Here is a 26787-nt window from a genome sequence, read left to right as displayed (position 1 = left end):
GGTCCTGAGGTGTCTCCTCTCACACTGTAGAGGACCTGACCTCAACTTTAGCTTTCTCAGCAGCAGGCATCACAGTGCATCCTCTTACACCCAGTCAGTCACGGACTTGTCCAGCAGGGCTGGCTGGATCACTGGCGCTGCCTTCTCCATGGCTGACTCTTCTGTCTGGTGAGAGATGGACAGTGCAGTGGCCTTGTGGAACCTCGGGGCTTGCTATCTATCAAGAGGGATGCAAGAAATGCCTCTGACTTTTGTGGCTGCAACAAGTCTCAAAGCAGGAACAACTCTAGGTCTTCAAGATGCGCTTATGTCTAGGTACTGATCTCTAGCCTAGACTGCTTTCCTTTCTTTCCTTTCTTTCCATCAGTAAGCACTGGTTGCCTTAGCTGTGAACTCCCCAACATCACCGCAGAAAGCTCTGAAGTTGAGGGAGGTGCATGTTTTATGATGTGGGAGTTTCCTCACCCCCATGAAGAGCTCAGGATTCACCCTTGCTTTCTCAGGTAATCCTAATTATAAAATGTTTTTGTTCTGGAGGCGATTCCACCTTTAGTCCTTGAGACATGAACTTCAGCTCCTCGCTCTGTGCTTCAGCAACACTGAGCAAGGCCTCTCTGCCCCAGTGCATCATCTATATCTATATCCTCCTGCACACTGGAATGCTGCAGAGCCTTTCTGAAAGGTGAAGTAAGTGGTGGTAGTCCACAGATTCTGACCAAGATCTCCCAGGAGTTTCTCCAGAGTCTTATGTACTCTGTGCAGGAAGCCTCTTCTGGTCTGTGTGGCAAAGCTGACATACTGCTTCATACTGACATCACATCGTGTGCTTTGGTAAGCAGTGGCTTCATGTGCCTCCACAGTTTTTCAAAATGAGAGAGATGGCCAGATGTCGGTGTGTGATTTGGGTTTTCTTTTTTGTCCACACTGCACCCTGTTACCAGGCTTTCCCAGTGGTTGCTAGGAATATCAAGAATGTACAGCCACAGTATCATTGAGGTTGGAAGGGACCTCTTGAAATCTAGTCCAGCCAGCTCCTCTTAAGCAATGACTCCAAGCATTCAGATGCACTCAGGAGAAATAAATGAGTGTGTGCATAATATGTTGACGCATGCATTCTTTGGCTACTTTTCAGATGTAGATAACAAATTACCAGACACTGCCTTTGTAGGGCATGTTATATAGTATCTGACAAACTCCACAGTACACTGCTTTTCTCCTGGTAAGATAGAGAAGTCCACCCAACAGCAGACTTCTCTGACCATTTTTCTCCAAGCTGCTTCGCCTTGCCTTCTTGAAGAGAAAGCAAGTGAGCAGCCAGGTTTGCTGACTCTTTGGTACTTGAGAAGGATCCAGGACCTTCCATTGCAGTGCAGGGAAGGCTCCATCATCCAGACTCCATTCCTTATGGAGTCAGTGGCCACACTAATCTAGTTTTCTGTGCAGCCTCAAAAAAGAAACCATCTTTTGTGCTCTCTACTCCTGGTCTTCTGCTTGCTCCACCCAATGTTCTGGTTGTCTTACCTCTGTCAGGATGCTCGGGCACGAAGGTCATGGGCCTGTGCTGTTTGCTTCACCATGTCTTTGGGTACTTCTCGGTGCCAGCAGGAACAAGCACGCTCACTCTTGTTTCATCTCAGTTGATGATCCAGAGATCTCTGCTCTGTATGTCCTGACTCTCAGCTGCTCAGGGAACATACAGAAATCGCACCGTGAGCAAAGGTGCTGCTCTGGATTTAGTGCTTCCAAAGCTCACTTCTCTTGTGATTGCTCCTGGATGCCAAGGGATCTTTCTGAGATGTGCTGTGCAGCTCAGTGGAGCTACGTGTTGCAACATGAGGGACACAAGCAGCTCTCAGCAGGACAATCGTCCAGGCACTCTTCTCTTGGAGGCAAATAACTGAGCCAGATTGTGCGATGCTGTTAAGAACCACCCATAGTGCAGACGTGGCATGAATATGGGCTTGCAGGAGAGAGGAAGGTTTAACCAATAACTGAGAGTTGGGATAAATCTCTGTGGGTTGTTTCCACCCACGTTCCCCCAACTTTCAGCCTTGCTATCTCATTCAGACTTTTGGAGGTAAAAGTGCCAAGGGCCATAAAATGGGGCCTTTTGTGCCGTGTTGGTTGAGCAGATATAGGGCAGGGCGTGGGCAAGGCCAGCTGGTACTGTGAAGGTTTGGAAAAGCTTCAGTGATTTGTGTGTATGGACATAGCACAGTACCTAATGCCCAAAGCATCGCAAAGTATGTCCAGATACAAACAAGTTCTTCTGTAATCGAGAAGGCTAAGCTTGAAGTCTCAGTTATATTGTGGGCTGGCATTATGAGTTTATAGCTTTGACAGATCACTTTACTGTTTCAGAGACAGATCTATCTTAGACAGATCTTCTCTACTCTACGCTCTACTGTACTGTCTACTTAATAGATTTTTTTATTTTTTTTTTTAAATTCTTCCTCTCATCTATCCTTATAGTAGGCGTAGCATAGCCTGGAAATAATGAGCAGTGACTCCGTTGTCTGTCCTGAATGCTGAAGCCCAGTCCTTTCTGCCTTATTCTGCCTCGTATCAAGCCTGATACTTCAGCAGCTTGAGTTATCTTTCAGGCTGAAACTAATTTATAAAAGTGAGAATCCTGGAAGGGAACTTTTTTATTGTACTTGTCTTAAGCTTGGTCAGCTTTTGAAACTTCCAAGGCTTTGATGTCCATTTGAAGACAGTAGTTTAAGTGAAACAAACCCTGGCAGAAACCAATGTTAAATTGGTTAAATTTAACCAAGTAAAATTTCACAGCAGTTTTACAGCTCTGTTGTACAAGAAAAATGTAATAATATAATATCACTGTTAATAGAGCTCTGGTTTTAAAGGTACCGATGCCACTGTAATTCCACCTGCTCAGTCAGGGCATTTGCATGTAAATTCTTCAGCAAACTCTTCAACTCTTGCAGTGTGTGTCTTCCACTCCATGCTGCTGTGATGCTGATATTGCTGTACTGAAACCTTGAGAAAGCTGAGTTTTCTTGTTACTTTCTTCTCTTTAAGTCACTGTGGTTTTCTTTCATCTTACTGGCAGATTTCTCCCAGCCCCTTTTCTAATGGAGGGTGATTGTAGCAACCCACTTTAAAGCAGCATTGGGGCTGTGCTGCTTTGCTTTGGGTTTTTGATGAGGCCCCCCCACCCAGAGTAATTTTTACCACTGCTCAAGTCTGGCATTTCAGTGGAAAGTTACGCATTTTTGTGTACATGGAATTATTATTTATTTGATAATTTCCAGACTTGATAGTTTTGTGACATTGTGATCTAAGTGCAGGGTAGCCAGGAGTCTTTCTTAGTCTCATTGTCCTTTATCTTCAGCCTTTATAAGTTCTGCTGCCAGGACTCAGCACAAGGGGATTCAGTTAGGACTGGTGTAAGAACACAAAAAAAGAAAATTAAGGGCACTAAATTTTAGCAGGGAGCAATTTGGAAAATAACAAGAACTTCAGAGAGTAAACAGAACCTGGTGATGCAGTGAGGAGGGAGAAAAGAAGGGAAGATACTTGGGAAGTGGTTCATCTGTGCCTCAGGCTAGCATGCAGTCAGCTGGAGAATAAAGTGGGAACCTGTAGATGTGCTCAAAGGTGATGAAAAAGGTAATCCGTGCAAGGTAGGAAAAGAGCGAGGTTATGGACACAGTGTTTCTGTGCACCTTCACATTCTGTAAGTTTTTCAGGAAGAAACAATCCAGAAAAATATCTTTGAGAAAGGGGAAGAAGCACTCGAGTGAGGATCAAAGCACAGAGTGTGAATTGGGGACAGACAGGGTGCTTTCCAGAGCTCTCAAGAGTATACTAGGTGGTATGCATCACTTGAGGGTAACTCTTTAAGCAACTGTTTAAATGGTTGTGAGGTGCTGGCAGGTCCAGGTGAGCCGGGAGGCTGGCAGGGAGTCCCACAGCAGAGAGGCGATGCAGAGGAGAGGGATGAAGCCAGCAGGTGTGTGTGTGTGCAGTGATGCTGTGCAGAGCTCACAGCAGGGTCATCTCTGCCATGGCTACAGAGATGAGGCTCCCTGTGATCTCTTGTTGTCACAGCCTGTGGTTGATTCCATGGCCTAGTTTTGCTTTCCCTTGGGAAACTCTATTTATCCATACAACTTAGTTCCTTAAGGGCATTGTGCTCTATAGTATCCTGTGCAGGGCCCAGGAGGAGGCGTACACAAAGCTGTGTTACACAAAAACCATACCTGTTAGCTGAAAGTCTCATATCATGTAGGGGACTGCTGAAGGTACAGTCCAGCTCGAGTGTGTCGTTCCGTCCATTTATAAACAGGGTGTTTCAGGACAGGTAGGTGCTGCCAGGGGAAGCTGGTGAGGTAAGAGCTGTGTCATCTCGGTCTCCAGGGAGGTCAGAAACATGATCCTTTGGGAAGAGGCTGTTTGAGAAGGATGCCCACTGAGGTTCAACAGTATTTTGAGAGTTTGTGAGGCTACGGTCAGGTAAATAGCCCAAGAAAAAATAAAAAATACCTGCAGCCAAGATTAGGTAGGACTTTCCCTGACACCATGTACCCGAGAAGGTACATTAAAGCTAAGAGGATGGCTGTGGAGGGAATAGAAGTGTGTTTAAGTATGTCCTCTGGTTCCTCTAGGGTGGGGGCTGATGAGTGGGACTACAGTAACTAGCATAAAATAACCTGAAAAGAGGCTGGACAGTTTCTCAAAATTAATTATTTGGGCATACACACCTCCAGGGATTCTGTGTGGCCACTGTGGGCTCAACAGATGTGTTACTGAGCAGCCAGGAAAATGTCTCCTCCCTGAGCGACACTGAGATGGAGGATTTAGAAGCTCTGAGTAGCTGTGCTGATGGCATCTCAAAGCATCTCTCAAAAGAGAAATTTTTATTAACTTGGTATGTACAAGGAAAAGGGGGAAATAATTTTCAAAGCTATGTTACCCTCGGGAGGGGCAGAGATGGAGGCCAGATTTTGATGTAACTCAAATGGGTTTGTTGTCATTTATTTTCACCAGGTGAGGATTTGGCACAAAATTGTGGCACAGCATAGTAAGCTAAGGAGACAAAGCAGCATCTTAGCTTGAAATGTGATCAGTTCTGTAATAATACTTACATGATTTTTAATAATGTATGTTTTCAGGCTAACACTCTTTTTTGTTCATTGCAGCTGCAGAACATCTCTCTTCACCATTTCATTCCTTTGGGCTTCCACGTCCATTCTGTCTTCTCTTTTCTTTAAATAGCAGCCCTGGAGCAACCATCCAGCCAACAACTGATGTAGTTTGACTTTTCTGTGTTCTTAACTAATTAATATGATCTTCAAAGGATTTTAGTAAAAGCTGCAAGTGGAAATAGAATAGTTTTGTAAAAGGACCGCGATGCAAATCTGCTGTACTTGGGTTGATTAGAGAAGTATTTAAAACCTAGGAAACTTGGAAGAACTGTTTCCATATTTTTGTAAACTTCTCCTTTGATTTTGAAATGGAAGTTTTTTTAATGATCTTGAAACATAAGTAGTATTTTATAGTAAAATCAGTATTTGAGAATATGGTATAGAATACAGAGGTGCCCTGTTAGTAATCAGCTGCTCCATTTGCACACAGCAAGGGGAAATGCATGGAAGGTTTGAGCTTGTGCTTAATAATAAATAGAACATATATTTTAATACTTGTTGATTACTGTGTATTCTTTCAGCGCTATCCAACCGACAAGGCATATTTCATAGCAAAGGAGATTCTTGCTACAGAACGGACGTATTTAAAGGACCTGGAAGTTATTACAGTGGTAAGGGGTTTTAACTTTCTTTAATGTTTTCCTTTTCTTAACAGATTTGTAATTGTTAGTTTGGAAAAACCTGGAATTTCTTCCAGGTAACAGAATAAGAAAGTCCTATGAAAAAGCATAATCCATGAGCCATGTAGTTGTTACCTTCCTTGTTCTGTAGGCCCTTGTGGGAGAGCAGGTTTCTTCTCTGGACTTCCATCATTAGCTCCGATAGCTACATCGCATGTCGTTTTGATGTCTTAGGCAAACTTTCTCTTCGAAAACTGTGAACATGGACAGCCTCAAAATGTTTTGCATTCAGCTTCCATGATGGTCATTGCTGTCAGCTCTGCTTATGATCTAGTCATCATGTCTGCAGTATTCCTTGGGAATCTTTTGTCTTTGTGCCTTCAGATCATGCGAGCAGATGAAAAATAGCCAAGGGTGTTAAGGATCCATAGGGTTTTGAGGAGTTTTGTTGCTGCTTTTTCTTTCCCCTCCTTTCTTTCACACAAAGCAGACAAGTGAGTCCTTGTTTGGAGGACAGCTTGAGTTTCCAACTCTTTTTCTTTAAGACCTTTTTGTTCATGTACTCCAAGTCTGAACACACTGACTCTTGTGTTTCTATAAGCTATTGTTTTAATTTCATTGAAGAGAAGTTTGAGTCCCTTAACGCTATACATCTTCAGCTGAGGTGTTCTCTGCGAGTTCAGTGAGCACCATCTCACCCAAATTCCTCCTACAGGCTCACTTCTCCTAAAAGATGGGGGAACATCTGGCAGCTCAGAGGATTTTTGTAATGTTCATGTCCCTGCCAGAAAGCAGGGAACAAAAAGTGATAAAAAATGCGGTATGTGACACGCAACAAGATGCCTCCAGCTACTGAGTAACTTGCACAGGGCTCCAAGTTTTATGAAAGAGCAGGTGTATCTGCGTTGGAGTCCCAGCAGTGGCATAACATCAGCTGTGGCAGCTACTCGGTAACTGGCTGTAATTTAGAGCCATTACCAACCATCTCATCATTGCATTAAGAAACGTGCTTGTGACCAGAACCAATAACAAGCCTCATATTTGTAATGTTTGGCAAGAAAAGAAATTACATCTTCTCATCTTTCCCAGATTACGTCTTCCCTAAATATTTCTCCTTCCTTCCTGCTATTTCCCTGTGCACACACTTTCTCCTTCCCCATTGCTGCAGGAACAGAATTTTTTATGTTAGCAATTAATTTCTTACGTAGAGGAATTTATCAAAATTTATGATTTTTCCGGCAGTGGTTTCGCAGCGCAGTCATCAAGGAGAACGCTATGCCAGAGGGTCTGATGACGTTACTCTTCTCGAACATAGACCCGATTTATGAGTTTCATCGAGGCTTTCTGAAAGAGATTGAGCAAAGGCTGTCGCTCTGGTATGTGTTAATAGTGTGGGGCAGGGGCAACAAACTGGGGGGCTGCTACGGTTCCTCCCGTCAGAGCCGTACTTAATAAGTATTTGAATTGGTATTTCTGCTTAAATAGAATTAAGGAAAAAGTATTTTTAAAAAATATAGCTTTAAAAATTAACTAAATACATGTTGCAAAGCCCATTTTCCAAGCGCTGCCTTGTACATGTCCTGTAGCCATATGAGCTGTACACCACACCAAGGGGTTTATAATCACAGAATCATTTAGGTTGGAAAAGACCCTTTTAGATAATCGAGTCCAACCGTTAATATAACTTGGGTGTTCTCTCTCTAGCCTTAGAAAAGAGAAGGAATACAAGGTCAAAAAAATAACGTATGTGCATGAATCTCCAGGTGAAAAATGTAAGAAACGCTTTTGGTAATTAAAATTAGAGTTCAGTTCTTGCAGCACAATTTATTTTAAAGAGCATGTCTTTAGTCTTTTAACATTTGTTTTACTTTCTCCTCACTGGAGATGTAATGTAGGAGAATCTAATTACTGTTGAAAAGGAGGTGGCTAACATAAACTAAGTCCAAACAAAAATAAATTTATAAATGCAGGTGGGATTGTGTTATGACATTTTTTCAAAAGTCTGAGAGGTTAAACTCTGACAGGAACTTTCACAAATTCATTTCTAATCCTTTCTCAGTTTTGTAAGCATGGCTTTATGTTTGTTATTTTGTGCAGCTTCCATATTTATTGTACTAAGTTTTCAACCCGAACAATGAAATGGGAATATCAAGTGGCTAAAAATGGATAGAGGCGGCATTAATGTTAGTACTGCTTAATTTTGCTAAAGCAGTCCTTTCACAGATATATATAAGTATTCACAGATACCCGGGAAGCGTTTCTTAAAGATTTTGGGTTGAAGTACAGGGGAAAGTGGAGGAAGGAAACTGAAATTTCTTGATCTCCCATGTACTTCACCTTCTTATTTCATCTCCTTATATGTGTTTCAGGGAAGGAAAAATCAATGCTCACATGAAAGGAGATTATCAACGCATTGGAGATGTCATGCTCAGGAATATGCGTACTTTAAAGGTAGATAAAAGATTGCAATAATGGAATCTCAGGATTGTCGAGTCATTTTTTCCTTTGTCAAGGAGGAGAGTTCAAGGTTTAGTATTTCCACTAAACTTGGAAACTATTGCAAAACTGACTTGCAAACTATTATTGTTAATAAATAAATTAAAAGAAAACACAATAAAATATTTACAGCAAGGCTTTATACCACTGTTGCTTATTTAACCACCTACATTTACCTTGAGAAAAGGTTATTTGTTCATTGGTTATTCAGCAAAAAGATGAAGAAAAAATATTTTATTTGCTTCACTGTCTCTCCTATATTTGCACAACTTGGACTCTTCCCTATGAAGACTGTTTCATAAGGTTGTTTAATTCCAAAATATAAACATTTTTTAACTGCAGAGTAGATACTAGAGTATTTTTAATAGATAACCCTAGATGAGACAACCCTCTCAGCTCACTTCTGCCTCTTTTAAAAAAGTCAGAAATCAACAAGAATTGTCTTAGAATGGCAAAGTATTAACGGGGGTGCTACCAGCTCTTCTCATCAGAGGCACACGGACACATAGCTTCAGTAAATAGTCAACAGACGACAACCAAGCAAATATTTTTATTTTTAATACTTTTTTTTTTTTAAATGAAGCTGTTGAAACGTATAATGTTGTTAATGCTGGTTTTGTCAGTGCTTATGACAATATATACCATCTTGGATTGTATAATCATGGTCAGAAACAAAAGTAGACCAGGGAGTGGGTGTTTTTTGTTATTCACTGTGAAATTTATTAAAGACTGATTTCCTTGATCTGAATAATCTTTTATATGATTCACCAGGAGTTCACCAGTTATCTGCAGAGACATGATGAGGTCCTGACAGAACTGGAGAAAGCGACTAAACGTCTAAAGAAGCTGGAAATGGTTTATAAGGAGTTTGAGCTGCAGAAGGTTTGCTACCTGCCCCTCAACACGTTTCTGCTCAAACCCATCCAGAGACTGATGCACTACAAGCTGATCCTCGGGAGACTTTGCAAGCACTACACGGCAGAGCACCCGGACTTTGCAGATTGCCGGAGTGAGTGAGCACTCAGCTGTTTACATGCGAGGCAGAAACACATTCCCATGTACATAAAAAAATTTTGCCCATACCCTGGGCAAAAGTGATTACATTACATCTACAAATGCAATGTAAACACTTTTTCTTCATTCAGGACCTGACTCTTGCATGCAGCTTTGTAAAATATGCAGGAACTTTGATTTAGATTGCTGAAAACATGACCGCTTAGTGAATACTATAATTTAAGTATCCTGAAAAAAACCAAAAAACCCAGAGTATACCAAGTAGAACAGCAGAAAACTGGCAGGAGGCAGCTTAATTTAAAAATTTAAAAAAAAAAAAAAAAAAAAAAAAAAGGTTTAGCTTACATTTTAAAATTAACTTTGTTTTTCTTCGAGGATTTTGGTACCAGGTTTCATTGCTCTCCTGCCATGCTCTGGCACAGGGCTCCGAAGCTTTCTGCAGTAGATAGAAAATATCCTTAACTACTAGTTTGGAAAATGCAAAAGATAACTTAAATGTAGACTGTTCTCTTTGCATAGAATCAATGTTTTTTCTGGCATTCCAGAAGGTGTTTTTCTCATGGTAATCTTGATGGATCTTAATGTAAAGCTGGAAAATCAGTCATTTTCTTGTCCCCTTTTTTAGCGGCGAAACAAGTGGGTTTTTAAGGAACTTTTCATCATTTATAAGTAAAAAATGTGACAAAAAATAATTGCTTTGTAATCTCAAAAGCTTACATAGTAAATTCCGTTCATTTATGAAGTAATCTTTGGCAGAAATAGTTGGCTTTAATTTTTTAATTTACTTTTGGGTATGGGGCAAATACTTTTTATATGCACAAACTCTGATATACCGAATAATTCCCAGAAACATGGGAAGCACTGTGAAGTTGCTTGCTTGTCTCCATTTTATTTAAGCCATAAAATATGGTTTTATGAAGTTGGCAGTTGGACTACTTGTAGGCCCCTTCCAACAGAACTATTCAGTTCTATTCTAAATCTGGCTATATGTTTCAGATTCAATTTTCCAGGGATAAAATTGGTGGCCTGGGTTTGTCTGCTTTGTTCTGATCCCCTCCATCCTGTTTTCCTTACAGATGCGCTGAAGGAAGTCACAGAAATGACGTCTCAGCTGCAGCACAGTCTCATCCGTCTGGAGAATTTCCAGAAGCTGACAGAGCTGCAGCATGACTTGATTGGTATAGATAATCTCACCGCACCGGGGAGGGTAAGTACCTCTGCTTAGTTTTTAGAGCCTTTATTGTTTTTATTGCCAAGGAAGTGCCTTTTGACCATGTATTTGCCATCACTGCCTCTCTGTTTTATGGAACAACTGTAAAGGCTTTGTATAATTGTCTTCATAGAAGGTCCCATGGAGATCTTGCTGATGTCCTAGGGAAAAGATAAAAAATGCTCCTGCTTAGACTCTGGCTAGTTTGGTGTTTTCAGTACAGCAGATACAGGGTATGCTCAGTGTTTGAGTGAGAAGCAGTATGTCATGTACTCGATGGGAAACCCACCACCAGCTCTGCTTATGTCTATCTGATGCTGTCTCTGTCTGAGACTGCAAGGAGAACGCAGCGATGGCGAGAGCCACATCACTGGGCAAAACTGGTATCGGTGACTCTGGTTTTCTACTAGTTTGTCTAGTTCCTGCTTGGTTTTTTTTTTTGTTTCTTTGTTTTTGATAGATATACTGAACATAAGTACAGGAGCATTGCATATGCTTTTGGGATGCTACGGCAATCACTGCGGTGGGATGTAAGTGTGATAGGTGAACTGCTGGTGTCCAGCAGGAACCCTGCTCCTGTTCCTTCTCTTGCTCCATTGATTTAAATGCTGGCTGCGACAAGGAGCTGATTTGTTTTACAAACAGAAGAAAGGGTGTCATGTGGCATTTAACAAATCTGTTAGCAATCATTGCTGGGCACCAATCAACATGTGTATACTCTGAAATGAAAAAAAAAAAAAAAAAAAAGACATATTAAAATTCTCTGTGTTTGGCTTTGCCTAACTTTTTATTTTCTGCTGCAGGAGTTTATCCGGGAAGGTTGCTTGTACAAGCTCACTAAGAAGGGTTTACAGCAGCGGATGTTCTTTCTGGTGGGTGTTGTTTCTGGTTTTCATGAACACAAAGTCTTCAAGATAAATCTGTCATGAAAGTGTGTTTTCATGTGCTTGTGATGAAAATCAGCAATCCTAACTGAAAACTCACTCTGAGGGATTTTGAGATAGAGAATGACTGTGACAATACTGTCTGTTCAGCTTGTTTCCTTAATGGCACATAGTTTTAACAGCACTGTAAAATTAATTGCCTCTTTTGGAAGTAAACAAAAGAGTGGTTTTAAGGAAGTAGGCCAAATAGAAATGGTGGGTTTTCGTGCATCTGCAGTGGCCATTAAACAACAGATTTTTAAAAAGCTGTCAAAAAATACTTTGGCCCTACCTGCTGTCTTCAGAATATTGATTGTATGCTTCCGCCCTTTTTCAGTTCTCAGATATGTTACTGTACACAAGCAAAGGGGTTACAGGGACAAACCAATTCAAAATTCATGGACATCTTCCTCTGCATGGCATGTTGGTAAGTGGTTTCAAGTTGCATCTAAGTGTTAAGGAAAATGGCTTTGCCTTAGGGCAGGTTGAGGCAATTCCTTCAGGGCACAAGAACCAAAGCCGCAGGCTGCTCCCAGGCCAGTGACAGCAGCCTGTGGCACTGCTGGCCACGGACTGGACCTTCGCGTGCTCCATCCTGTGTGTCAAACAAAGACTCCTCTGCAGGCGATAAGGTTATTCCTTCCATTGCTTTAGCAAAACAGAGGGAGCACACCCTTTTGACCATTCATTTTCACGCTGCTGAGAGAGGCTGATCTGCAAACAAGGATTTGTCCCTGTGCCACACACACCTTGGCATATAGCCAGTCCTCCTGCCTGCCCAACCCCTATTCTAATGGGACTGTTCTTTCTGTGTTTGATTTGCAGCTGATAGTGCTTGACCCACCGGTAAGTAATAAGCTGAACCCTGCTCAGAACCCTCCTTTTCTTGCCCTGCTGTGCTGGTAGCGATGTGGCAGTAGAAATGCACAATATAGATTTTCATATAGAGCCAAAATAGATTTGAAGTAGGTGGTATTTGTAAAAGAGTAGCTGTTTTACACTTATTGCAATCATATTTGACTCAAATTCCTAGTCAGCCAAGGAGGACAGTTTTAGTGTGTATCAGTCACCAAGTAGTGATGAGAAAAACCTTTTCTTTTTCTGCAGGTGGAGGAGAGTGAGAACGAATGGGCCGTCCCACACTGCTTCACCATCTACTCCGCACAAAAAACCATAGTGGTGGCAGCAAGGTAACGTTTCTTTTCCTCGGTTGCCTGCAGGTTTGATCGATACCTTCTCCAAAGAGTTACTCTTCGATTAGTTGCTGCAGAGCCAGGGGTGGTTTGATGTGTCCTTGACTCAAAACAAACACAGGGCTCTTCACAACTCCTTTCTCAGTGTTGTATTTTGGGAAGGAGTAGTTTATCTCGACAAAGGGTGTGCTGTTAGACACACAGCAGCAGCAACATTGCCATTGTATTGTTTTCCAGTTAGCTGAGTTGCCAGCAACATCCTTTAAACAACTGCTATAAAGGAGGAGAGAAAACAAGATCTAAACATACAAATATTTTAGAGACCCAAAAAGAATTAAAATCCGGAACATGCAAATGGATGTAAGGAGGGAGACTTCCAGCATGGGTCTCATGGAGGAAGCTGGGAAGGGAGAGGAAAAATTAAAGGCTGGCTTGGAGAGAAAATTGATCCCTTTTTAGTGTAACTTGTCTCTGTGCAGCGAGTTTGACACCTTTTTTTACGTTATATCTGAAATATACTTAGGATGTCTCTCTACACCTATTCTCTCAGGACCAGCTTTAGGAGGTTTGTCCCTCTGCAGGTCCCCTAAAGGGCAGCTGAAGTTGGATATGCTAAGAATGCAGGATGGGAGCACTAAATCTCAACCTTAAATTTATAGGGTTTTTTACTGCTTGCTAACTTGTTCTTGAAATATAACCATTACTGAACATTTATAAATCAAGTAGGTAGTGGCACGGGAGCCAATACGTATGCAGCCGTATTCGACAAGCAAACTTTTTTTTTTAATTCCAGCCTAGCATCTGAAAATGTCAATTATTTTCAAGATCAACCATTTCTCAGCAGCTGTGAATCAAAAGGTGCTTGAAAGGTTCTGAAATTTGGAAAAATAAATATAATTTTTACCTTGTAGTAATTTAGAAATAGCTCAAAGGTTGTTGTTTTAGTTCTGTTGCCTCTCCCCACCTGTAAACAAAAACATTCTGCTGGGCTTAGACCATGTGTGGAACTTTCAGTCTAAATGAAAAACTTTCAGAAAGAAGAGATGATTACCAAAAAAAAGTCCCACGGACCCTCCCACAAGAGCATGTAACTGTATATAGCACTTCAAACAACAGTTGTGCCCACAGGGAATGTAGCCAGATGTAAAAAAGAAATGCCACAGCCGTGTCTAAAGGGAAAACCTTATGCTATTGCATACCAATGGCTATAGATACACAGATATGAGCTGTAAAGCTTGTACTCCGTAATTGTAGCATGAGCCAGGTAACCCGTAATGGAAACCGATGTGTGGTGAAAGAAGTCCTCATCTTCCCACGCTCAGTGCTTGACTTGCTTGAGCTGTAAGGTAAGTCCTGTATCACCTTCAAAAGATGTGCTGTCTTTCACCTTGCTTTTTATCCTTCAAACAAATCGTTTCCAGTATGGTCATATCACTCATCTCCAAAATGCTTTTCGGAGTGAAAACATGACTTCTTGTTTGAAATCACCCATCAGCTATGAAGATTCTGTATGAAGAACAACAATGGCTTAGACCACAAAATTCCTTTTCTGAGTCTGATAGCTCCAGAGGGGGATGTTCTGTGGCCCCCTGGCTGTCTATTCATTCTTTTTGCTGTAAAGTCCAAGTTTTTAATCGTTATTTTAATCTTGTTTCAAGGCTTGAGGGTAGAGGTGAAGGCTGTATGAGGTCAGCTTCCTGTCGGGAAAGCTTGTGCTTTGGAGGAATTTTAATGTTATTTTTATTTATTTAATGGAAAGGGACTTGTGCCTTCCTTCAGCAATCTGGCACTCTTGTCATGGCTCCAGGCTGGGGTGGTCTCCATTTGCACTGTTTGTCTTGCAGCACCCGCCTGGAGATGGGGAAGTGGATGGAAGACCTAAACATGGCAATTGAAATGGCCAAGAAATCTACTGAGAAATCTGACATGCTTCTGGAAAACTCAGTATGCAATCGCTCCAACAGTAAGTGATGTTTCCTGCCTTCTTGAAAAGCATCAGTTGTCATGTCCTTTTCATTTTTCCTCCTCTGAATTTGATTATATAAATGGAATGTGTTTATAATTCATAGAGTAATGGATAGTTAATGTGCTTTTATTTTGTTTCAATTAAAAGATATATGCTTCCTAGACTGATGTTTCTGGTAGCTTTAAATACAGCAAAGGTGCTCCAGCTGCAGAATTGACTTTATGAGGTCCATCTCTTACATAGATTTTTCTCAGTCTAACCATGTATTGTATTTTCTTGTCCAGAAATCTGATGTCTTGGGAGATCAGCAAGTTCTTTTATAGCCCCCCATTCTTGTGCCTGTCTCTGGTGGTGTTACGGATGTGCTGAAACATCTAGTATTCCTTCTTGGAGCACTTTCTTGTATTCCTCACTAGGAATTGACTGAAGGTGCGGTGTGGGGGTTTTTGTTTGTTTGTTTTACACAGTATTGAGTTGGCTGCCCCAAACAGAGCTGAGTAATGAAAGCCACAACAATCTGCTTAGAGTGGCCTTTAGGAGATGTGTAACAAATTCAAGTTGACGTATCTTAAAACTGGACCATTGCAAGAGAAAAGTTTTTCTCAGGAATCCCTGCTTCTCTTGGTCTTTGTATTGAACACTTTTCTTAAACCGCTGCTGAATTCTCCTCCCCCAGGATCCTCTGATGAGGTCTCTCTAGAACAGGAGTCCGAAGATGACATACACTCTTCTCGTAGCTCCTTGGACAGGCAGAGCCACCACCGTGCCAACACAACCATGCACGTGTGCTGGTACCGCAACACAAGCGTCTCCATGACTGACCACAGTGTGGCTGTCGAGGTATCCGCAGGGCACAGCTCTCACATCTCACTCTGTTCGTCCTGGCTTGCTCGGCCACCGCTCGGCCTCCACTCCATCCCGCATTTTGCCTTGGCAGCGTCTCTGCCTCCGTGGGAGCACGTGGGCCATTAAAAGGCCACTGCATGCTTGCCCCGCTCTGTGCATGTCTGTGTGCCTACACACACATGCTCTGCTCTCTGTGCAGCAGGGCTTTGCTTCCACAAACGCACTGAAGGAGGGAAATTTTAAAGAAAACACAGGATATCCTAGGACTGAATTGTTCCTCTGGGTTCCATCAGCCTTGCTGGAGGATGTTCCCTATCCGTGACATTTTCCTTTAGAGACTGACTCTGCTGTACTGAGGTCTGGTTAAGCTACTGTACTGCACCGAGAATTAAGTTCAGTGGGAATGGGACTTCTCTGCCCTTCCCTCGCTGGCAGGGGTGAGCAGCAGGCATTAGGAAGTGCCATTTTATGGCAGTGCTGTGTTATGTGGAACAGAGATTTGTTATGTGCCTGCTGGGTTGCTGTTACCTTGGGTCTTAGCCCTCGGCATGGCTTGATGCAGCACTGGTGGCACGTTTTGGTACTAAATCCTGCAGATTTTGAGACAGATGTCTGTCTGGCGCTCCTTATGCAGGGCGCTGCTTGCACCGGCACTGCGGGTTCACTTTAGGAGGCAGTTGGGTAGGAGGCCTTCCTGGAGGCTGGCACGTTTGGAAGACTTCCAGAAGTGGGAAGGACCCTAAATACCATGAAGAGAAAAAGGTGGTCACTAACTAGACAAACCTCAATGGGGCAGGGTGCTGCATCCCTGTATTTGTACCCTGCTGCCTTCCCCGCCTTGCTGTTCAGGCACTTTTTCTTAAACGGAAGGAGTTAAAAGTCAGGCACTGAAGCTCCTGGGTTTTCGTGATGTTGAAAGCTCAGTAACGTGTCAATCAGCTCAGTAAAGGAAGTTCTATAGATGTTACCTTGGATTAGGGTCCAGAAATTGGGCACTTTGCTGGGCAATGAAATTGGTTTATATCTGAGCGGACTGGCCTTCCTTTCCCTGCTGATAGCCTTGTGAAAGGCACCATCTCACTGTTCTGTACCCGGATGATGAGACCTCCCTGCTACAGGCTCTGGGATTAAAAGCGTGAGTTTTCGCAGCTCCCTCTTGCTTCGATCTATTCCATGTTCTAATACCATCATTTTTTTTCACAATCCATTTTCCTTTAACAGATGCCTTTCTTGCATCACTTCTCTTATCCTAATGTTCTGTTTTTCTCTTTCTCTCCCCCTTTTCTCTGCTCAGTTTTCTGCTCTCTTGCTGTTTCTCCAGAGCTTCCTCCTCGCTATTTGCTGGGCCAGGCCCAACGGCCCAACACAATCACCCATGTTTGTTGGTACCGGAACCAGAGCCTATCCCTGTCTGATTACCTGTGCATGATCCAGGTAAAAATGCCTCTCAAGTTTTGCGCTGGTGGGGAGGAGCCGTGGGATGCCAAGGAGAATGTACTGCTGCTCGCTTTGTAATTGCTCAGTGAGCCCACGTGTGCTGGCATGAGGACCCCTAGCCAGCTGGTGGCAGAACTGTAATGTTGCCTTGTTGATACAGGATTTCCTCCAAGTTTGGCTTCCCAGAATGGTTCTCTGTAATTCTGCTGCCTATTCTGTCTTTTTCCGTAATTACAAAATCCATTTGCTGTCATTCCATGCCATAGGTTTCCTTATCCCGCCGCACAAGCGCTCGGTGACTCTGATTCCAAGGTGGCAATGTCCAGCTTCCCTGCTTGCCACGCCAGCCTTGCCTTTGCATAGCTGCCATATGTAGCTTGGCCACAACTCCAGCACCCTCTGTTTCCTCTTCTGCTTTATTTTCTCCTCACGCACTGTGTCGTACATGGTTTTTCTGTGCGTAAGAAAGGGTGGTTAAAGGGATGGACACCCTTGTGGCTGTCACCATTCCCCTGCCCGCCAGCTGCCCAGGAGAGCAGTCACTGGAGGGACGAGTCGGAGCAGCACCCTCCAGTGCACTGCCTGACACTGCTCTGAGGTATGGCGAGCGCTTAAACATAAAGGGGAAATTGCTATTAGTGGAGAGAAATCACCAATTTGTTCGTGAGAAGATAGTTGTCAATTAGCAAGCTGAAGATACAACGTCATTCAGTCACCATGTGAAATATCTGGGAGGCCTTTAACCACTGGGGATGAAGTGCAGGAGCAGTTATGGCAGGCAGCCTCAGGCTTTTCATTTGTCATCGTTCTCTGAAGGACAGCGAGCCGGGGTTTCACAGTAGTGTTCTGTTTGTTCTGTGCTAGAACCAGCTCTCCGGATACTTGCTGAGGAAGTTCAAGAACAGCAACGGCTGGCAGAAACTCTGGGTCGTCTTCACCAACTTCTGCTTGTTCTTCTACAAAACGCACCAAGTGAGCAAATGTAGCTGAGGGGACCGTGTGTGGGGTGTCAGGGGGAACCTGGAGGTCCTTGGCATTCTGCTGTGGGTGCAGCTTGTTGCTATTTGAAGGAGAGTAACAAGTGGAAGAGAAGGTAGTTCATAACAAAGCCAGTCTCTATAAGGCCATGGGCCCTTCTTGCAGAATTTAATTAGGTTTTCCAATTCTGTTAACAGTACCGACCTTCTGTGGGTGAGGGGAAGACGTCTCCTCATGCAGGGACTAACTATCGGCAGCCTTTGCTTAATCTCTGTCCGTGTCTCTCCCTGCTGGGCTTCAGCATCAGGGATTAAGAGGCGTCAGAGATTGTTCTGCCCATGGTGCGTTCAGCGCCTGCTTGGTAATGAGCTGTGCTGCAGTGCAGCCTGTGCCTTTTCATCTTATTAACCCAATAAACTCTATTTATTTTATTCGGGCTTCTTGCCTTGAGGGCACGTTTCTTTTGGGAGGGTTATTTTAACTTTCATGTCAGATCTGTGCTTGAAGTTCCACAGAGAGGAACCCTCTGTGGAGGGAGAAAAGGGGAGCCCAGGCAGCAGCAATGGGCAGGAGAATAGAAGCAAATAACTCCATAAAAGCAGTGACAGGACTTGGGGGAAGGTTTAATTACAAGCTGTCGGAGGCCTCTCAAAAGGTAAAGGCTGCTCCTCCTCCCGTTCTCTTCTAAACAAAAATCAAAAGATGTTACCTGTACCTTACTCTAAAGAGCGAGTGTGCGTCGGGATGGGCTGTGTGGCAGGGGATGCCTTGCACTAAGGGCCGGGCAATTGGGCTCTTCCAGGATGATTATCCCTTGGCCAGTCTCCCACTGCTTGGCTACACAGTCAGCTCCCCTGCAGAGGCAGACGGCATTCAGAAGGATTATGTCTTCAAGCTGCAGTTCAAGTCCCACGTGTATTTCTTCAGGGCTGAGAGCAAATACACCTTTGAGAGGTAATTTTCTGTTTTGTCTGTCTTGGTATTTAATGTGCTGTTAACTCACTGGCTGATCATCCAGAGCCCTCTCTTTCCTCTTGACTAACTTCCAGTCCGAGTGACCTAACAGCATACTGTCAGTAATAAAGTTCCCTTCCTTTTCTGTTGATGATGTTGGGAGACACTTCCTCTGCCAGAACTGTCCTCCTTGCCGGGGAGAGCTGGTGGTTGCACCTAGAGCTGGAGGCTCTGCTTTGTCTCAGGAGTCTGGGGCTTCCTTTGAGCTGGGGGGCGGCGCAGGTGGAAGGGCTGTGAGATGCTCAGCCCCACTATGTCTTGGGAGTCAAGATTTCTAGATTAATGAGAGCTCTGGTAAGAATACATTGGGGTTGTTTGGGTTTTTTTCCTCTCGACCTCTGGAAATGTGAGTTATAACACAAGGCTGCGAGGAACAAGGGCAGCGCTGCTTTTCACTTCACTGCTTTCTCTGTAATTATGTTTAGCGCTGCTGTCAGGGCCTTCCACACATGGTCCAAAGCGAGTCACGTTTAAAATGCATCCCATACAGGACTTGGCTATTGTGTTAGCTGTTGAAAACCCTCGCACTGTTTTGGAGTGCGGTTTTATTGAGAACTGCATTTATTATTATTAAATATTATTATTAAATATTTATTTATTTATTTATTCCTCCCCTCCATCCTTGACAGAGTGTCACACACTTGTGAGCAAGGTACATAGCAGCTGCCCCAGACAGCATAGAGTTGTGGTCTTTAATCCACTGGTTTTCATGTAGTGATTTCAAGGGGAAAAGAAAGTCTAATTCACAATGGATTTCTTTTTTTCACTGGTGCTTCACTTTCTTCCATATGAGCAAATCTGTTCCATAATTAATTGTAAGAAAAGCAATCCATCAACTAACGAATATTTTTGTCAGCCTGTCCTGCTTGGTAAACACTTTCTGTACACTTACAGGAAAGTGCGGTGTGCTCTCACAAAAGCTCTCTGGAGCTGAAAGCACTGTAGAGCTGTTACTTGGACAGGCAACCATGTTCAGACTGTGTTTACCATGTCTCAAGCTGTTCATTTGAACAATCAGTTCCCTAAAAGAATTGCAAAAGAAAGGTAGAAAATGAGTGTTTTGTGAGGTTTGGTGAAAGGAGTACAGCTTATAACCGAAAGAAAAGGTTATGCATCTGTGAGTGAGGGGTTGAGCGTTTCTCGTGTCCTTTCTTGCCAGGTGGATGGAGGTGATCAAGAGAGCCACCAGTTCTCCAGCCAGGTCGAGTCTGCTGCTTCCAAAGGGTGAGAAGGACAGTCACACAGACTGAAGCGGGGCAGAGCTGGATCTCTGCTGTAAACATCAACAAAAGAGGTGGGGGGAAACAGGAGTCTCTTGAGTTGATAAAGCAAAGGACCAGGAAGCTCATTTCCACACGGTATGGAAAGTGGGAGCGAGGGAGTTGCAGATGGGGATCACATCCATCCCCAGTGGTACGGAAGAGGGTCAAGTCTGTTCCAGTTGAACCTACTTAGAGAGAACCTAACAACCACAGAGCTCTGGTGTGCACACATCATGGAGGGTTTATTGTTCCAGTTGTACCTGTACAGTCACACCCTTGCCTGCCCTGGAGGCAAACACCACCTTGTTTTTACATTTTGACTGGGTGGTCAGCATACACAGGAGAAAACCAGCAGCTGTCAGTGGTGCCATTGGCTCTCAGCTGCTGGTGCCAGGGCTCGCTGGCTCCCAGAAGTTCCCTTCCGCTGATGCTCGGCATGGCTGGCTGTACAACTGCTGTCCTCCTGCTGTTAACATCATCCTGCTGGCACAGTCAGACTAACAGGGGATCCACAGGTGTGTTAGCTTAAACACAGTTCACTTTGAACAGAAACCGCAGCTCTCGTAGAGCAACTCTGCTCTTTGGAAACTGCACGGCAGCCCGTTTCCAGGGGAAGACCGAACCTCTGCTAAGCTGTTTGGGTTACAGCATGTTGTGGGTCAGTACAGGGAGGGTGCATGGCTTTTCCTCTGAACTCTGCTATGGCACGTGCCGAGAGGGTCAATCGCTATTCTCATATCACAGTTACAGACTTTATCCCGCAGTAGGCATTGCTTAAGGCATGGGATGGCAAACACACTCTCCACCCATACGTGGGTGATGTTTTCAAGGCATTTAAGCAATATAGGAGAACAAGCTTCTCTGAAAGTCACTGTTGTTTGTTCTTGTGTCATGCAAAGACTTCTGAAAATCCCTATTTTTACCTTTAAATTTGGGGTGGGATCCATCTTCTGTTTCTCATGAAGGTGTAAAAGTCACTGGATTCCAGATGGAGCATTAGTGTCTGTGGACTCTATTAAATCTCTGTATTAAATCTGAAATGTTTGCAGTTTGTTCTGTTTTTGTAAAGCTGTCACCTTTTGTTGCCTCCACGGAAGGACTGAAATAAGCTAAGTGCCACAAAATGCTGTTGGATGTGGCTTTGATGGGCTCTAGGGACTCTGCTTTTATATTAGATAGAAAAGTATTTATGTACTAGAAGAAGGAACTATGAAATGGTGTAATGAAAGAAAAAGGAAAGTGTTATGTGTTCTGAGGATGGAGAAACGTGGAGATCGCTGTGAAGATGGGAAGTATGTGGCCAGCATGTGCGTTCTCCAAGGCTGTTTCAGGTTATGGTCTAAAATGTGTGCGGGATGAGAACTGCAGGGAGGGGGTTCCAGAGGGATTTCCCAGACCGCTCACGTGGCATTTGCATCCTAGAGAAGACGAGTGACTGCAGATCCAGCCTTCACTACCACTGTCACAATGACCATTGTCTCCTGTAAGTTAAATGTACTTAATTTATTAGTGTCTTTTTTTTTTTCCAATTAACTGTTGTAGGTGTATACACATGGATTGACCAGATATATTATAATGCAGCTGAACATGACTGTTGAAAGTAAATAGCATCTTGGTATAAAACTATCTCAGTCTCTTATTCCTGACCCCACCATCCCATCTGTGGCAATGCTTGGGGGAAGATGGATGGTGTCTGCACAGAAGCATTGCTTCTCCTCAGACCTGAGAGGAGGGGTTTCACACCATCTCTGCATTCAGTGGTTTTCCTGTGGGATACCAGCTGTTCCTTTGTCAGAGTCACAGAGTCTCTTATCAGGAGTGCTTCCCTCTGGCAGGAGAACTCTCTGGTGCAATTACTGCCTTTTGCCGGTCTCCTGTGGGGAAGCTCTGCAGGGACAAGTTGCAGAGAGGAGGAGCCAGGGTCTCTGTCAGCGGCTGGGGCTCTTGGCACTTAACGCCAGCCTTTAGTCACACTCACCTACTGTAGCAGGGCTTTCTAGCAGCAGCATTCAAAATACTTCTTTGTAGCCTGTTCCAAGTTACTCAGTAGTTTCCCAAGACTGTGGTTCTCGGCTCACCTAGCATCAGCTCTGCTCCATCTGCAGCAGGGACAGCATCCAGTCAGTGATGTGGAGGAGCCACCATGATGGAGGCCTGTGAGTGCCAGCAGGCGGGGGGAGCAGCTCCAGGGCAGGGCAGGAGGAAGGGACTGACAAATGCCACCTGAAATTCAGAAACCATAACTGCAGTCCGGCATGGGGGACAGCGTGCCCTCTGTGGCGCAGACTGTGGTGAAGTCTCCAAAAGCACGCTGTGTCTGTTGAAGGGCAGTGTGTGTGCTCTGGCCAATTGCCAGAAGAGGACAGAAGAGCAGGAGGAATGTTTCTGCGAGCGCAGTGCAAGAGAGGGTGCAGTGTTTTCTGCCTGGAGTGAAACAGCCTGGTATTTGGCCCTGGTGAAATTTTTTTAACGAGCTGACAGAGATCGCTTACTCCCTTAACATCGGGTCAGCTTTGTGTGAATTGCCTCTGTACCTCAGCTGTCCATTGCCCCAGCACCACGCGTTCAAGATCAGACTGATGTGTACCTGGCGTGACAGGAGGCACCGACAAGCCAGCCTGGCCCTCAGCACGGAGCTTGACTTGTGTGTGCTCCCGCGTGGGCTCCAGCAGGGTCTCTCCCCACGCACACGCTTGTTTTTCCGTGTCACGTCACAGGGCACACAGCTTTAGCCTGTGACAGAAGGAAACAACTTCTGGCACGCAGAGCAATGATCAAAGAGCAGAGTGCCACAGCCCAGAGGAGTCAGCACAGGGCTGATGGGCACCTCCACGGCTGAGACACCGGCGGTTTGAACACCTACGCGCCGTTTATCCTCTGGTCACCGCTGGGCAGGGACCTCCTGCTGCAGGAGAGATGCGGTGAGCAGGAGTCCTTCCTCAAGCTGTTGGGGCAGTTGAGGAGCGGATGATCCCTTATTTGTTTAGGTGCTTAACCTGCAGCTCAGCACCCCCTGTCCTGAAGACACGTGCGCTATCGGTGGTGGCTGAGGTGTGGGCCTTGAACCGGGAGCCTCTGGTTCTCCGGACGCAGGCAGCAGAAGTTCCTTCTTGGGTGGAAAATCTCAAGCTTAAATGTCCGGGTGTTTAAAACGCAGGAGCACAAGTGATAATAACGAGAAACTGTTGGCAAAATAATAATCGATAATAACGACAAACTCCTGGCAAACCGCCGCGGCGGGGGCTGCGGCGTCCAACCGGGGCGGGACCGAGCCGGAGAGGGGCGCCCCGCAGACGGAGCAGCCGAGGCAGCGCGGAGAGGCCCGAAGCGAGTCGGGAATCTCGCGAGGGAGCCGCGAGGCTGACGGGGCCGGGGGCGGGGCGGGCGAGCCGCGGCAGAGGAGGAGCGCGCGCGCGGGGGGGGGGCCGGTCCCCGCCCGGCGCCGGAGGAGACGCGGCCCCGGGGCGGCCGAAAACCGCCGCGGGGAAGGACGCGGGAACTCGGGCCGAGCTCCCGCAGAAACAGGCGGCCGAGCGGGCCTCGGGCCGCAGCCGAACGGCCGAGCCCGGCGGGTGTTCCCGGGGGAGCCGGAGACGCCGCCGTCAAATACGCCGCCCGCAGCGGCGGAAAGGCCGGCGGGAGCGAAACGGATCGGCGGAGCCGTACCCTGGGGCGGAGGCAGCGGGTAGAGGCTCCGCAAGGAGCGGGTGATCTCCTTTCAGGCGGAAGGGAGGGACTTAAGGGACGATGGGGAAGGGAGGCGGGTCCCTCCTCGGAGGGGCCGGCAGAACCCCCCCGGGCCCCCCTCGCCTTCCCGGCCGCACGGGCACGGTAGGTGCGGGGCTCTGGAAATGGAGGGGCAGGTAAACGGGGACGGGGAGGAAGACCCACGCAGTGAGTCGCCCAGGGCCGGTCACCCACCCCCACGCCTGAGGACTTCCTCGACAAAGGGAAAAAGGAAGGTAATGGCGGCGGGTGACTCCTTCTGCGGGGAGCCCCGTTTGCGGACCGGATCCGTCCCACAGGGAAGTCGGCTGCCTCCCTGGGGCCGGGATTAGGGATATACAGAAGAGTCTCCCTACCCCGGTCCGGCCCTCGGATTACTCTCCGTTACTAGTATTTCAAGTCGGCGGCGATGAGGTGGCTACCAGTAGTCCAAGGGCGATGAGGAGAGACTTCAGGGCCCTGGGACGGGTGGTTAAGGGATCGGGAGCACGAGCTGTGTTCTCCTCTATCCCACCACTTGCGGGAACTGATGAGGGGACAAACGGGAAGAGCCAGCAGACGAACTCCTGGCTCCGAGGCTGGTGTAACCGGCAGGACTTTGGTTTCTTTGATCGTGGGATGATCTACAGGACACCAGAACCGGTGGGACAAGCCCTACCCGAAGGGGAAGAAGAATACTGGGGCGAGAATCAGCGGGGCTCATTGAAAGGGCTTTAAACTAGGTTTGAAGGGGGATGGGGGTGAAACCAGGATTACTAAAGAGGAGCCTGGGAGCAGATTACCAGTGCTGGTGGGTAAAAGCGCTAGCGAGGTCCTGCGGCCTGTTGTCTCAGCAGAGGTGGGGGCTGGTAACCCGTGTGGTGATGACATCAGGGACGGCGATAGGCTGGCAACCACAGAAGGGTCTGGGCATGGTCGAGGGGTAATTGGGGCTCGGCCCCCCCATAGAAGTGGCAGGAAAATTAGCCCGGCTAAAGCGCATCTACACAAATGCACGCAGTTTGGGCAACAAACAGGAGGAGCTGGAGACCGTTGTTCAGCAGGAAAACTATGATATAGTTGCCATCACAGAAACGTGGCAGGAAGACTTACACAGCTGGAGCGCTGCAGTCGATGGCTACCAACTCTTCGGAAGGGATAGACAAGGAAGGAGAGGTGGTGGGGTCTCCCTCTATGTTAGAGACGGATTTGAATGCCTAGAACTTAATAACGGGAATGACAGTGTAGAGTGTTTATGGGTTAGAATCAAGGGGAAGGCCAACAAGGCAGACATCGTGGTGGGAGTTTATTCCAGACCCCCAAACCAGGACGTAGAAGTCGAAATAATTCTATCGGCAACTGTCAGAGCTCTCGCGATCACTCACCCTTGTTCTCGTGGGGGACTTCAACTTCCCGGATATCTGCTGGAAATATAACACAGCAGAGAGGGAACAGTCCCAGAGGTTCCTGGAGTGTGTGGAAGACAACTTCCTAACACAGCTGGCGAGCGAGCCAACCAGGGAGAGCGCCCTACTGGACCTGCTGCTTGTTAACAGAGAAGGTCTGGTGGGGGATGTAAAGGTTGAAGGTCGTCTTGGGCAGAGTGATCGTGAAATCATAGAGTTTTCAATTCTTGCAGAAGCAAGACAGGGAGCCAGCAGACCTGCCACCTTGGGCTTCCGAAGGGCAGACTTTGGCCTGTTTAGGAGCATGGCTGAGAGTGTCCCTTGGGAGACAGTCCTGAAGGGCTTAGGTGCCCAGGAAGGCTGGTCATACTTCAAGGAGGAACTCTGAAAAGCACAGGAGGCCATTCCCAGGTCCCATAAAACGAGCCGACGGGGAAGACCACCAGCCTGGCTAAATAGAGGGCTTTGGCTGGACCTCAGGGAGAAAAGGAAAGTCTACGATCTCTGGAAAAGTGGGTTGGTTACTTATGAGCAATATCAAGGTGTAGTGAAGATATGCAGGGGAAAAATTAGAAGGGCAAAAGCCCAAGCAGAACTTAACTTGCCTACCACAGTTAAAGATAACAAGAAGAGTTTTTTTCAGTATATCAATAAAAAAAAGGAAGGCTAGGGAAAATGTAGGCCCACTGATGAATGAGGTGGGTGCCTTGGTGGTGGAAGACGCAGAGAAGGCGGAGTTGCTGAATGCCTTCTTTGCTTCAGACTTCACTGCCAATGCTGCTCTTCATGAATCCCAGACCCTGGAGACAAGGGGGAAGGTCTGGAGAGAGGAAGACTTTCCCTCTGTTGGGGAGGATGGGTTAGAGACCACTTGGCCAAACTAGACATCCATAAGTCCATGGGCCCAGGTGGGATGCACCCGTGCATGCTTGAGAGAATTGGCAGATGTTATTTGCTGAGCCACTCTCTATCATCTTTGAAAGGTCATGGAGAACAGGAGGAAGGCAAATATCACTCCAGTCTTCAAAAAGGGCAAGAAGGAGGACCCGGGAAACTACAGGCCAGTTAGTCTCACCTCTCTCCCTGGGAAGGTAATGGAGCAACTCGTTCTGGAAGTCATCTCCAAACACGTTGAAGAACAGGATGTTATTGGAAGTGGTCAACATGGATCTACCAAGGGTGAATCATGCTTGACCAATCTGATAGCCTTCTATGACGTTATAACTGGATGGCTAGATGAGGGGAGAGCAGCAGATGTCATCTACCTTGACTTCAGCAAGGCTTTTGACGCTGTCTCCCATAACATCCTCATTAGAAAATTAAGGAAGTGTGGGCTAGACGAGGGGGCAGTGAGGTGGATTGAGAGCTGGCTGTGTGACAGAACTCAGAGGGTTGCGATTAATGGAGCAGGGTCGAGTTGGAGGCCTGTAACCAGCAGTGTCCCCCAGGGGTCAATACTTGGTCCAGTTTTGTTCAACATATTCGTCAATGACCTGGACGAGGGGACAGAGTGTATCCTCAGCAAGTTCGCTGATGATACCAAACTGGG

At 45.8% G+C, this 26787-nt stretch overlaps 1 protein-coding gene across 3 annotated transcripts in view; it reads left to right on the top strand.

The window, feature by feature from the left end:
- The window catches only part of FARP2 (FERM, ARH/RhoGEF and pleckstrin domain protein 2), a 79962-nt gene extending 59847 nt beyond the window's left edge, over nucleotides 1–20115 (top strand). For 2 of the 3 annotated variants that reach the window (XM_074153048.1, XM_074153047.1), the window contains 13 exons: nucleotides 5690–5779; nucleotides 7031–7164; nucleotides 8158–8239; nucleotides 9056–9293; nucleotides 10375–10505; nucleotides 11312–11380; nucleotides 11769–11858; nucleotides 12539–12621; nucleotides 14469–14587; nucleotides 15267–15430; nucleotides 17738–17845; nucleotides 18654–18805; nucleotides 20025–20115. In XM_074153048.1, coding sequence (XP_074009149.1) covers nucleotides 5690–5779; nucleotides 7031–7164; nucleotides 8158–8239; nucleotides 9056–9293; nucleotides 10375–10505; nucleotides 11312–11380; nucleotides 11769–11858; nucleotides 12539–12621; nucleotides 14469–14587; nucleotides 15267–15430; nucleotides 17738–17845; nucleotides 18654–18805; nucleotides 20025–20115 — 1551 coding nt within the window. Of the gene's footprint in view, nucleotides 1–5689; nucleotides 5780–7030; nucleotides 7165–8157; nucleotides 8240–9055; nucleotides 9294–10374; nucleotides 10506–11311; nucleotides 11381–11768; nucleotides 11859–12256; nucleotides 12278–12538; nucleotides 12622–14468; nucleotides 14588–15266; nucleotides 15431–17737; nucleotides 17846–18653; nucleotides 18806–20024 lie in introns of all 3 variants that reach the window. The other variant, XM_074153046.1, reaches the window with a different exon arrangement.
- Nucleotides 20116–26787: the final 6672 nt, after the last annotated feature.

This window comes from Numenius arquata, chromosome 9 (assembly GCF_964106895.1).
Source record: "Numenius arquata chromosome 9, bNumArq3.hap1.1, whole genome shotgun sequence".
NCBI classification, from domain to species: Eukaryota; Metazoa; Chordata; class Aves; order Charadriiformes; family Scolopacidae; genus Numenius; species Numenius arquata.
The sequence above is the reverse complement of the archived record's forward strand: the minus strand, read 5'-3'. Positions and strand labels throughout refer to the sequence as shown.